The 14,313-nt window shown below is 34.6% G+C and overlaps 1 protein-coding gene and 1 non-coding gene across 2 annotated transcripts; both read right to left on the bottom strand.

Annotated features, from left to right (window-relative positions):
* Positions 1–1,274: 1,274 nt before the first annotated feature.
* TRNAV-UAC (transfer RNA valine (anticodon UAC)) lies at positions 1,275–1,347 on the bottom strand. Its single transcript has one exon. It is a non-coding gene; the product is annotated as a tRNA-Val (tRNA).
* Positions 1,348–2,647: 1,300 nt separating this feature from the next.
* Positions 2,648–9,433, bottom strand: LOC143616443 (putative pectin methyltransferase QUA2). Its single transcript, XM_077089269.1, has 9 exons — positions 9,284–9,433; positions 8,002–8,685; positions 7,744–7,879; positions 7,421–7,661; positions 7,106–7,331; positions 6,447–6,622; positions 4,656–4,959; positions 4,016–4,154; positions 2,648–3,172 (listed from the first exon to the last, which is right to left on the bottom strand). The coding sequence occupies exons 2-9, from the start codon at positions 8,679–8,681 to the stop codon at positions 3,008–3,010; spliced, it is 2,067 nt and encodes a 688-aa protein (XP_076945384.1). The 5' UTR covers positions 8,682–8,685; positions 9,284–9,433; the 3' UTR covers positions 2,648–3,007.
* Positions 9,434–14,313: the final 4,880 nt, after the last annotated feature.

Here is a 14,313-nt window from a genome sequence, read left to right on the forward strand (position 1 = left end):
ATAATCATTGTAAAGTTTGTTTTTCTCCACGGTTCTTGTACTTCAACAATTACTTTTTATTGTTCTTCATTTACTGTTGATAGTTAAACTAGTTGTTTAAAGTTAAACTAGATTAGTAACTTTATTTAGCAACTTTCCAGTTCTAAAATGTTTTCTTATGTTAATTTGTAATCGTTCTTTAAAATAAATAACTCCATTTTGATTAAAAAGTTTCCTGTTATGACTGGACGACAATTTAGACAATTAAACGCATGCGAACAAGGGAAGAACAAGAAGACAGAAGACCAAAGTTAACGAGCCTTAAGAACTTGTAATGCCTTAAACCAATACGAGATGGCCTAGGAATTCCACACATTCAAGCCAGAAGTCGCACTTAGAAAACTTGCATTTGGCTTCTTCCAACGTAAAGTTTCTAGAGCAGCGCAAAGACGATCTTCATGTTCATGTTGTTCTCGTCTTTTAGGAAAACTAGAGACTCATCGATCAAACGATTACGAATGATCTAAATATTCATGGTTCATGAGAGCAAGAGCATGCACTACACCAAAAGTAAAGGCTAGGGTGTCCGAGTGACCATATTGGGTATGAAACAATGTTTTGGGAGCATCTTGATCCCGGGCCCTAAACCGATCAGTACCCTCATTTGAGATTGATTCTAGAGAAAAACTTCACTCGTTAGAGATGATGATCTAAGAGGCCATCAATACACAAAATTGGATAACAGTTTCAATAGTGATTAGCAAAGCTATAAGCAGTGTTGCAAAACTCCCAACTAGGCATCGATTAATCCCCGATTAATCGCTAGTCCCCACTTCACTTATTAATTTTGGGCTAGTCGGCTAATTACTCGGTCAACGGTCAAATCCAGCCAAATCGACGGTTTCCGGCGAGATTCCAACCAAAATCATAATTTCCAGCGAGATTCCGACCAAAAATCAGCGGTTTCCGTCGAGATTTCAGCTAATTTCTGACCAAAATATGTTTGTGTATGTATAAAACTGAAAATTATATATAAAAATATGTGCGTGTATATATAAAACTGAAAAATATACATTAAAGTCGATTCGATCAATACCGACTAATCGCTAGCCCCACCTCACCGCCCGACTGCCGATTTGATTCGATCAACACTTGGTATCAGGTGTTAAAATATTAAAAGAGCTTTGGATCTAGAAATAGTTTACATTTATGAGAGGGTGTTGGGTTTAATCCTAATGGCCTGTTAACTTTGGGCTATAATAATTGTTGACACAAAATATAGTAAAAATAAAAAATGCTGCTGCCCGGGTTCGAACCGGAGACCTTTTGCGTGTAAAGCAAACGTGAAAATCACTACACCACAGCAGCTGTTTTGTAAAACATGAGATATGTTTTATTTAAACTCAGCGCAGTGAATGTATAATTTCATCTTCACAGGTTTATATAATTTTATTGATGATATGTTTTATAGAGTGAATGAATCTTTTTAGTTGCAATATTTTTAACGTATATAACTCTTGGAACAAGTAAAGAATCACAAAAAAATAAATAATGCATTTGCATGTGGTGCTTGACATGTAACGTCAGTACGATATACAGTTACATAACCATCTTATGCATCACATTTTAAGTGAAAGGTATGCACGTGTTTAGCATCACTTAGTTTTATCATGAAGACCTTATGTATATTATGCATAAAGTGTGACTTACTGCTACTACAGAGATATTTGAAATAATAGAAATCACAATAGTACAAAAGGAAAAAAACAAACAAATATAATAAATAAAAAAGTGAGTAGATAATAAAAAGAAAAAGAAAAGAGAAAATGGTGGTTAAGGCCTAACTGCCTATGGGTTGTGATTGGAGGAATGCTAGTACTACTAGGGATGAACCTTTAGTACCGGTACGATATTTCGTTACAACTTTTTCAGAAATTCAGTGTTGGTATTTTTGATACCACTACAGTATCAATTTCATTCTTATCTTTATCATGAAAAAGACCACACCTCTGGTAGTTACTCCAAAAATCGTCAACCCCAAGAAGTATATTTTGATCTATAATAGTTTGTCACTATTAAAAAAAAACACGACTTTGATAAAAGAAAATCGTTGTTCTTGGTTAATTTCACATATTTATGTAAGTTGTATCACTTTTATATATATCAAAGGTAAATTTAATGAATATTTGCTTGAAATGAAAAAAATATATATACACTAATTTTTATGATACTCAAACCCCTTGTAATTTTGTACTTTTTACTCTTACGATATACATCTAGAAACCTGATGATATTTAAACCCCTTGTAATTTTATACTTTTTACTCTTATGATATACATCTAGAAACCTGTATCGTTGATCTAGTTACAAACGTGTTAATTGGGTTAACACGTAATAATTGGGTTAAATGAGTTATAAACACGTTAGCAAGTTTATTTGTATGGCTAAACGAGCTAAACATGTCAACCTTAATACAAACCATTTAATCAAGATTGTCGACACGAAAATGATCATTTCTACAACCTAAAACATGTTTATCTGTGTGTCCTTTTTCAGGTCAAATTGAAAACTTTAAGCCTTAGAATTTCCAAGAAAATAAACAAATAGGAAATTTTAAACTAAATTTATGAAAATATGACCACGAACATAAAACAAATCATAATATTCCCTTCATCATCCAAACCTTTGTATATTAAGGAGTATATATAACTAACATCAATGAATGTTTAACTTCTGCTTATTCCTATAACCATAATTAAATTCATCTCATCTTTCATATACTTTATAACAACACCACAAACAAAAAAATAACAAAAAACGAGTAAAAATATTATCTCGCACCTGTAAATCACCGTGTAATTACATTTGAACCCATGTTCGCCTTACGGCTCCCACAGGATTTGCTTTTGGTCCTTGTGTAGTTGTCTGTTGAAGCGTCTTTTTTTCTTTGTATAGTAAAACTTAACAATCTTAGCGTGTAAAGCGTTCCAAGATCAAGAAAACCAAGATCATAAAACTATTTTTTTTTTCAGGAAGGGTATGATCGTCTTTTTACAAAAGGTTTCTGGCAAACGAGTAGCTTTTCGTCGCTATTGCTCTCGATTTCTACAACTCGGGCTTCCCATTTTAACCTTGTAGCAATTGTTCTTGCTGTTTCTATTAAAGAAGTCGTGTCACGTAATATCACCCAACCCTGCAAATTCAATATTATTAGTTTTTTTTCTTTCACATTTTAGAATTCATATTAGTTTATGACCATTCTACCCTTCTCGAATAAAGTTTTTAACCCTGTTTAAATTTTTAAAGAAACATGGTTTCAAGAGTCGTAAACGATAAATAACTATTAAATGACAAATGGATTAGATTGAGATATAAAACTTTTAAATGAAAAATATTTATGTTTATTTATCAGCAATAAAATATTTAAATTAAGATATCGAAGAGGATGAAAATAATATTATTTTACACACAGCGAGCCGATAAGAAGGAAAATGATTTTTTATTAACAAAATAGGTAAATCTGATATTTATTGATAGGCTAATATGAATTTTAATAAATTTACAGTTTTGAGTAGAATAAGGGCATAATAGTCATATTCTGAATTAGTTTTTAATGAAATGATATTTCATAAATTTCTAGGGGTATATATGAAATTCACCCGTAATAATATGCATTGATTAATGATAGGGTTTGATAGATTAGGATTGCGGTTAATTGAGATAGAGAATAGAATAAAACAAACAAAGAACCGAACGATAGTATTAATGAAAATGTATAGAAAGGTTACAATAGATTCCCGGGCCGAGCCCTCTCTCACTGCATAAGCAGGAGCCATGGCAATGCCATCCTAAACATAAACCTACTCTCCCTCCCTATTAGCTAATAATACCTATTTATAGAATCATAACTTGCACTTGACCCCCTCCCAAAATAGACAAGTTGCATTTAGACTTTAACTCGAGCATGATTCCTATCAATTAATTACTTATAATATCTTGAATTTTAAAATATATTATTGAAAAGTAATTAAATTACCTCAGGGCGTAGTAACCGGTCTATCTCATAAAATACATCCAGTATGCTGCACCGACGTTGCTTTGCGGTTTCAAGTGATAGAAACCCTTCAGCATGAACCAAGTCATAAGTTCTAGGATATGTCGGAAACGCCTCACACCTACAAGCGCGTGTTTAAAAAGTCAAACTTTTTAGTACGGGTCAAAACGGGCCGGGCCATGTTTAGCATAATCATCATCATCATCATCATCATCATCATCATCATCGTACTCAGTATATCCCACCAATAGCAATGCTATGGTAGGGTCTGAGGAGGGTAAGATGTAGACAGCCTTACCTCTATCCCATAGGGATAGAGAGGCTGCTTCCGGTGAGACCCCCGGCTCGATAGTAGTTTTGAATCAAGCCTTGGACATAAGACACATAACACTTAATCATCGGGACACCGGCTGATTGGTGCATGTGCCCTTGTCTTTCGGCTATCAACGCCACCACATGATGCCTGATTAACCTTCCGCCACTTTTAACGTTATTTTCACGTGATTAGTAAAATAACGTCAAAATTAGTGCAATTTTACTTTTGCCCACCCAAGGGTTCACACATATATACATTATATGTGCGCACCGCAAGCAGGGCGTATGTTTAGCATAATATACATACCAATCATGCAGCACGCCAAGAAAGCCTCGGTCTAGGATAAGCGGGAGGTTGTTGGGCCCGCTGGTGGGGACCACATTCATAACCCATACAGATTTTCCAGCTTCCAATAAGGCGGAATTAAAACCGCCAAAATGTGCATTCATGTCGAGAACGTTTCTGACCATATTATAAGGGGGAACCGGGTCCTCAATCCCGGGTCGTTTCGGGTGGTCTGAAAATATAAGTGGGGAGAGTAGAGACCAGTAGTTTCTGACTGCTGATTTCCAGTTAAGATCATCTTCAATAAGATCATCATGAAGTACACCTGATAATAATAATAATAGCAATAATAAATTAATAATCATATTATTCTTTTAAGCATAATGGTATGGGCAAAAGTGAAATTGCACTAATTTTGACGTTATTTTACTAATCTCGTGAAAATAACGTTAAAAGTGACGGATGGTTAATCAGGCATCATGTAGTGGCGTTGATAGCTGAAAGATAAGGGTACATGCACCGATCAGCCGGTGTCCCGATGATTGAGTGCTATGTGCCTTGTGTCCAAGGCTTGATGCAAAACTACTATCGAGCCGGGGGTCTCACCGGAAGCAGCCTCTCTATCCCTATGGGGTAGAGGTAAGGCTGCCTACATCTTACCCTCCTCAGACCCTACCATAGCTTTGCTATTGGTGGGATATACTGAGTACGATGATGATGATGATGATGTAACTAGGGGTGATATAAGGGTCGTGTTCATGGGTTGACGGGCCCAACCCGACAAGAACCTGAAAACTTAACACGATCCCGAACCCGAAAATCGTGTCAAACACATGAATCCAACATTTTAATTATTAAATCTTCTGTTAATTTCTTTTTAAGTACACAAAATATATTTAAAAAATAAAAATGAGTTAAACCGGTCAACACGCGAATCCAACAAATTATTAAATCTTATGACAATTTTTAACTATACAAAATATATTTAAAATTGAAAATGAGTTAAACGGGCCAACACGTGAATCCGACAAATTATTAGATCTAATGATAACTTTTAACTACACAAAATATATTTAAAAATAAAAATGAGTTGAGCTGACAACACACGAATCCGCCGGGTTTGGCCCGAACACGACCTGTTTAGCTAAACGGGATCAACCTGAAACTGACCCAAACCCATTAACACCAGACCCAAACTAGTGAAATCCTTCTTAGGTTCATGTCATGTCAGAAATTCACACCCCTAATGGTAACCAACCTGTTTGGGCCAGAAAAGAGAAGAAATTGATGTAAAGTCACCAACTTTAACAAAAGTTTCAGTTCATAATAATATGACCCGTGACGGGTCACATGATGATGTCATGGTTGAGGTGTTGGTAACTTTGACCATGTTGACTTTTATGGTATTTTCTTGCTCAAAATTAGTAGATTAGCCAAAATAAATGCAATGATACCTGATAATAATCATATTATTTTTCGCACATAAAGATGAATTTCTCATTTTGTTGACTAAAGTTCCATTTATGTTGCATAATGTAGTTTAAGCTAAATGACAATGAAAGGTAACCAACTTTTTAGGCTAAAAAACACCACGAATGTTCAAAATATTTTTTTAATAAAAGTATAAAACAGACCAACTTAAAAAAAATAAATAATTATGTTGACTTTTTTATGCGAGAATAACATGTGATGCTTTCTTCTTGCTTAAAATAAGTTGGCTAGTTCTTATATGCAAATGCAATTACTCCTACATTTCATATAACATGAGTGAAAAATAAAATACAAAATTCAAGAATTAAAGAAAATAAATACCATGAATCGCGAGTTCCTTGGAGCTCAATGTGGCTCTAGAAGGCCATTTTGGTCTTTTTTCGATTGGAATCCAACGGCGACTATGAGTTCCTCCAATGCATGCCTCTAGTGGATGATAATACAGGGATTCAACGTCACGGCCCACTTTGCAGATCGAAGGGCCGGATCCTTGGCTCCTATTAATTAAAATAACTCACATGATTTAGTTTTAGCCATTTAACATTTTTGCAACTCCTAACAATGATACAACTATGCACTAAAGTTACAACTTTTTAATCCAAGAATTAAAGACGGGGTCCACAACAGCCAAAAAATTAGAGGTCGAAAAATGGGATGCTTTTGTAAGGGGTCAAGTCATAATAGCAACTTTTATATATGGATCAAACACGTCGGGTTGGCGTTGACCCGTCAACACTTTTTGGTTCTTTTTTCATGATTTTTATAAAACAATTAATAAATAAAATACGTTTGAAGAACTACTTTACTAAGATATTAATCTAATTCTGAAAAAAAAAATCAGATAAGTATTTAATGTTTACCCTCATGAGATATAATGTAACCCAAAAACGCACACCTTTAAGTAAACAGGTCAAAATTGTGACCTCTAAACGCAAGGATATGCTATAAGAAAATAGAAAATGCAATTTGAAGTTTGTTACCTGGAAGCATAACAATCTTTATTACTAGGCTTCTTCCATACAACCGTTTTGTCTTGTTGCGACAATAAATCCCAGCATAGATCTTTGGCAAAATTACGCACAAAATCCCATTTTTTTAATATGTCTTTCTTTTTAACTGAAGCCCGTGTGTTAACGATCGGTGAGGTCCAAACAAAGTATCCACCAGGTCTAAGAACTCGGTCAACTTCAAGCAAATGTATACCGGCTACAACATTTAAGCAAAAGAACTTGTATGCACAGGTTTAGTAAATAATAAGATTAGTATAAATGTTATAAAATATATGTTATTGGTACCTTTGTGATTCCAGACAATCCCGTCCCAGGCGCTGTGAACCATGTCAAACGAAAGTGACGGGAACGGTAACTTTTTAGAAGTAAAAGAAGCAACCATTGCAGGAATACCTCGTTCAAGCGTTATCTCAACTTGACTCCCTGAAGACTCATAGTTTGCTATGCACATAGTTAAAATCTGCTTTTGAAATAAATGTGCCCCGAAGCTACCAAAACCGCAACCTATATCCAATACCGTTCTCACCTGAATCACGAACACATATGTATAAATGTTATAAAGTGTGCCAAAAGATTCGTTTCAAGAAAACTTTTTTTTTTTCACTTACTCCGGCTTGAACAAGGTAAGATTCGTTTCTTAAACCGATCATTTCAGCAATTTGATGGGAATAGTCTTCGATACTATCATCAACCATAGAAGATGCAAAACTAAATGAAATTTGATCATCATCTAACAACATCATCCTGCATCCACATTTACAAAATTCCACATTAATTAAACAAACACACAGTAAGAGATTGGTCTAATTGTCTAAGAGACTAAAAATCTTTTTTTTTAATAAATCCGCATAGAATTTAAAACATACCTTTTTGTCAAACTTCCAGATGAAAGTACTTGTTGTGCATTAATTTTAACATTATCAATCCAAATAACGTCTCGTCCGGTAGGCCATCTATGCGGAATCTTGTATCCAGAAGGAGGAGGAACTAAACAACTCAGTTTCGAGGTGGGCCCGCAATGGCGGTCTTGTTCTTGACCTTCGGTCAAACCCAACTCAAGATTTTCAGTAACATTGAAACAAGGTACGTAATTTTCAACATCTAGAGAACAAAATTCCAATTCTTTTATTCTAGAAGAACCAAGTGAGAGTTCACCAATGTCCCACAAATCCGAAACAAGTTGTTCTTGAAGCCGTCTGTACCCACGAAACGCGTGACTTCTAGAAGCAGTTGTGAGTGATAGTGTCCACCAAAACGAACCCATGAGTGCGAGAATCACAATCACGAATAAACTTAACTTGAGCAAAAATAAAGTTAGTTTATATCGTTTTCTTGACGATACCGGGCTGAATGGATCGGTAACAGTATAACATTTTTCTTGAACACTTTGTTTTGATGGTGAATTTATTGCGAAAACCGATAATCTATTTTTATCCAAATCTTCCTTTTCGGGTTTAAATTTCATCTGGGAATCTTCCAAGTAATCTTGAATATTCCCTGATAATCTTCCACCACCCGAAACCCCTCTATGCAGTGGCCTTGACATTATCCTACATTCAAATATCACACTAAAATGTTCAATAAACACCACAAAAATGTCAAAATCCCTAAATTTTCAATCTAAATTAGCTTAAATTAATCGTCTATTGCCCGTTTACCTGCCGCCTTATTGTAATCGTTTAAATTTGCAATATATATTTGAAAACAAGATGATCCCAAATAAAAATTAAAACTTTTTTCTTATTTGACATAAAAACAGAATCTTTTCATGTAATTAGTCAGCTAGATCCATTAAACATAATTAAAATTCAATTTCTTGATATGATTATCAAACCCATAAAATTATAAAAAATAAAACAATTAGAAGTAACAAATATCACATATATGGAAAGCAACAAAATTTACCTGAATTTGATGCTAAAAAACTAAAAAGCTATAAAATTTATCTTGATTATAAGCAGGAAATTCAATATCAAGATAGTGATCACCAAACCCCCAAAAAATAAAAAATAAAAAAAAGGTATTAGATGTTATAAATAATTAAATATCACATACACAAAGAGGCAAACCAAATAATATTATATAAAGAAAGCAACTAAAATCAGCTGAATTTGATGCTAAAAAGGAATAAAATTTGAAAAAAATTACCTTGAATATATGCAAGAAATTCAACCAAAATCCAGAATATCAGCCACTTATTCTGCAATCATTAATAACTCCATAGTTTGATACAGCAACCTCACAGCTAATTTGTCATCTTGTTACACAGAGTCTGCAGAATTTAGGACTTGATTTATAATAACAATAATAATAAGAGGTTGTGAAGTTGTGAGTGTATCCAATCACAAATAAGGGAGCTTGTGTTGTGAATGCTACTGAGTACTCATTTGAACTAAATAGTAAAACAAAGATAGAGATAGAGAAAGATGAGAGAGAGTACATAGCACATATAGATATAATAATATTATTACATATAAGATTATTTATTTATATTTATATATGTAAAGATAAATGATACCAGATTTGTATGTATGTGATGTATGCATACTGTAACACGCCATGGAGAGTGGCAGATTATCATTTTCTTGAAGTGTGGATAAATAAATAATAATAATAATAATAATAATAATAATAATAATTACAAAATTTAACGCGGAAATAAAATAAAAATAATAATAAAATTCTCTCTCACACATAGTTACAGACAAACACATAGCAAGCAAGCATTAATGGACATGTGCTTACCAAGATGTAATTAATTAACTATACTATTAGAAAGCTAATTAATGTGATTCACATCAGATTAGTTAATTAGCTAACCACTTCAGAGATAATGGTGCAAACAAAACTCGAGATCAGATCAATAAAAAGCATGAAATGAGATGAGCTTTTTCAAGCCCGAGCCTTATAAAAACTCGCTTAAACCACCCATGGTAGGCGTTCCCCCCCCCCCCCCCCAAGTGCCTAGAACTCCGCCCCTGGGCGTTTTGGGCTTCAAAAGATCCCCAGCGTTTCGTAAACAACGGTTTAACGAGAAGGTGGGGCCAAATTTATTTTTGGCCAATGGAGAAGGAGGGGGCGCTTCCCCCTCCACCACGACACAAGTTCGAGGGCCCGCGCCGGGAATTTTAGTTTTTTAGTGTCTTATGTTTAATAAAATGTATTTAATGAATTTATATTTCAAGGACTCATTTTTTCAACTACGCCCGAGCCTATATTAATTTCACACCACACACAGATAAGCTTGAGCAAAGCTTTGGTTTGTTTAAGGTACTACACGAGCTCGAGTTGAGCTTAGGCTTTTTTAAGGTCCTTCTCAAAAGTATAAAACAATTAAAAACATGTATAAATTAATCAATAAAATATAAACGATCCGAGCCTCTAGCTCCCGTAAGTCAAAACAAGCTTGGCTCAGGTCGTTTACACAAACACACAACTTGAATTAGAATTAAGTATTACCTCGAGCCACCGTCGGTAGACATCACCGAGTGGATCTCCCGCCGGAATCACCGGCAAATGTGTACACATAATAATAATAATAATAATAATAATAATAATAATAATTAGACCGGCTGCATTGAAGGATGGATGATAAGGTAGCGACAACCTCCGGCCACGTCAGATATAATCAACCCTAGAAAGAAATATAATTATAAATTTGAATTTGTTGTTGTGTAATATGAATTATTGATTTTGTGGTAAATGTTGTACGTTTCTGAAATCGGTACTTGATGGTTTAATAATGAATGTTGTTCCAGATCTTGATAAAGGGATTTTCAGCTTTTTCATTTTTACTCTTTCCTGGGACCATATGAGGCAAAATTCATATTATTGTTAGAATATTACCGTAATTTTGAGAATATTGGATATGAAGAAAGAAAGAAAGAAGTAAATATATGAGAATGTTTTCTGGGGATAATCTTTCGTTTACATCATAGTATTATTTATACTACACAAAAGTAAAAATTACCGACAAACTCAAATTATTGGATTTACTTTGAGTGTTCATGTGTCTATATATTTGACAAATGTGTAAAAGGTGGCATGCAACTTGCAAGATCGTCGGTGGTTGGTTTCACAACACTCCCCCTTGGATGACACCTTTTCAAAACTTCGGGATATTGAATTACTGCCTCATTAAAAACCTTGCTAAAGGAAAACCCAATGGGAAAAAACTTTAGCTAAGGGAAAAAGAGTGCAGTATATAGCTCCCCCTCAAATTGCAGGTCGTTACATTGTTCGTACATGGCGCATGCCAATATCATGAACATGTTTCCTGAATGTTGCTGTGGGAAGTGCTTTTGTGAAAAGATCAGCTGAGTTGTTGCTGGACTGGACATATCTCATTTCAACCTGATTGTCTTTAATAAGGTCTCGAGTATACTCAAAGTATCTTGGTGGTATATGCTTTGTTCTGTCACTTTGATATATCCTTCCTTTATTTGCGAGACACAAGCTGCATTATCTTCATAGATAGGAGTTGGAATTCGATCTTTCTCTAGTCCACAAGAAATCAATATGTGTCGTGACATAGATCTTAACCATACACATTTTCTTGAAGCTTCATGCAATGCAATGACTTCAGCATGATTTGAAGACGTTGCAATGAGTGTTTGTTTCTGAGAACGCCATGAAATCTCAGTTCCTCCATTCTTAAATACATATCCAGTTTGAGATTTTGCTTTATGGGGATCAGATAAATAACCTGCATCTGCATAACCAACTAACCCTTCTTTTGAATCGTTAGGATAAAATAAACCTAAATCAACAGTTCCTTTTAAATACCGAAAAATATGTTTAATGCCATTCCAATGTCTTTTAGTAGGGGATGAACTGAATCTTGCCAATAAATTAACTGCAAAAGAAATGTCAGGTCTTGTACAGTTAGTAAGATACATAAGTGCTCCAATTGCACTGAGGTATGGTACTTCGGGACCAAAAATCTCTTCATTATCTTCGCAATGACGAAATGGATCATTGTCAACATTGAGTGATCTAATAACAATCGGTGTGCTTAAAGGATTTGCTTTGTCCATATTGAAACGTTTTAAGAGTTTCTCAGTATAAGTTGACTGATGCACAAGTATCCCATTATGCATATGCTCAATTTGTAAACCAAGACAATATTTGGTTTTTCCAAGATCTTTCATTTCGAATTCTTTCTTTAAAAGAACAATTGCTTCATTAATTTCTTTTTGTGTCCCAATTAAATTTAAATCGTCAACATACACAGTTATGATCACATATCCTGATGTTGTCTTCTTGATGAAGACACATGGACAAATAAGATTATTTGTGTATCCTTTGCTTATCAAATAATCACTCAAACGATTGTACCACATCCTTCCAGATTGTTTCAGTCCATACAAGGATCTTTGTAATTTGATGGAATACATTTCCTTAGGCTTTGAGCTTATTGCATCGGGGAGTTAAAATCCTTCGGGAATTTTCATATAGATGTCACTATCTAGTGATCCATACAAGTAAGCTGTGACAACATCCATAAGACGCATCTCTAACTTTTTAGAGACTGCTAAGCTGATTAAATATCTAAACGTAATAGCATCCATGACAGGAGAATACGTTTCTTCATAGTCAATTCCTGGCCTCTGAGAAAAACCTTGAGCTACAAGTCTTGCTTTATATCTTGTAACTTCATTTTTCTCATTTCGTTTTCTCACAAAAACTCATTTATATCCTACAGGTTTCATTGACTTTGGTGTAATGACAATAGGTCCAAAAACCTTTCGATTGTTTAGTGAGTTTAATTCAGCTTGCATAGCATCTTTCCATTTGTTCCAATCTTGTCGATTTTTACAATCATCTACAGATTTTGGTTCAGGGTCATCATTTTCTTCCATGATATCGCTTGCCACAGAATAAGAAAATATATCATCAATATTTTCCATTTCATCTCGATCCCACATTATATGTGATTTACCATAGTTTATTGACAATTCTTTATTGGAATCATTTATTTCTTCCTGAGGAAATGTTATATCATTTATTCTTTCCTGAGGGAAGGTTTTGTCAATCATTCCTTCCTTAGGGTCAGTATCCTTCTCAGAACCCTTTCTTTTTCGAGGATTTTTATCCTTTGAACCGATTGGCCTTCCACGTTTTAAACGTTTTTGAGATTCATGAGGCGCATTATTATGGTTTTGCTTGCTTGGAATCTCAACTCGAGCTGGAGCATTAGCAGCTGGTATATGAGATTTAGTGACCCTGTTTATATCAGTAAATGCATCAGGTAACTGATTTGCAATTTCTTGTAGATGTATTATTTTTTGAACCTCTGTCTCACTTTGTTTTGATCTTGGGTCTAGGTGTAACAATGATGGCACACACCATGATATATCTCTTTCTTGCCTTTTCATTTCTCCCCCTAATGCTGGGAACATTGTCTCGTTAAAATGACAATCAGCAAAACGTGCTGTAAATACATCACCTGTTAAAGGTTCAAGGTATCTTATGATGGAAGATGTTTCATATCCAACATATATTCCCAACCTTCTTTGGGGACCCATTTTTGTGCGTTGTGGTGGTGCAATAGAGAGATATTTGGCTCATTTCCAGAAACAAGTTGAGAGATATTTGGCTCATTTCCAGAAACAAGTTGTGTGGGAGAGTATTTATGATTTGCACTTGGTCTCATGCGGATTAATGATCCAGCATGCATAATTGCATGACCCCAAATAGAAACAGAGAGTTTTGTCCTCATTATTAATGGTCTAGCTATTAGCTGAAGGCGTTTGATCAACGACTCGGCTAAGCCATTTTGTGTGTGTACATGAGCAACAGGGTGTTCTACAACAATTCCCACAGACATGCAATAATCATCAAAAGCATGTGATGTAAATTCTCCCGCATTATCAAGCCTTACTCTTTTAATGGTATAATCCGGAAAATGTGCACGTAATTTGATAATTTGAGCAAGAAATTTTGCAAAAGCAACATTACGAGTCGATAATAAAGAGATATTAGACCATCTGCTGGATGCGTCTATTAAGACCATGAAGTATCTAAATGGTCCACATGGTGGATGAATTGGTCCACATATGTCACCTTGAATTCTTTCAAGAAACATTGGTGTTTCTTTATCGACTTTTAATGGCGAAGGCCTTGTAATTAATTTTCCAAGAGAACAAGATGTACATTGAGGCATTTTATCTATTTTA

This window comes from Bidens hawaiensis, unplaced genomic scaffold (genome assembly GCF_021521415.1).
Source record: "Bidens hawaiensis isolate Kalapana, Puna unplaced genomic scaffold, B.hawaiensis_p1.1 tig00047428_1, whole genome shotgun sequence".
In the NCBI taxonomy this organism is placed as follows: domain Eukaryota; kingdom Viridiplantae; phylum Streptophyta; class Magnoliopsida; order Asterales; family Asteraceae; genus Bidens; species Bidens hawaiensis.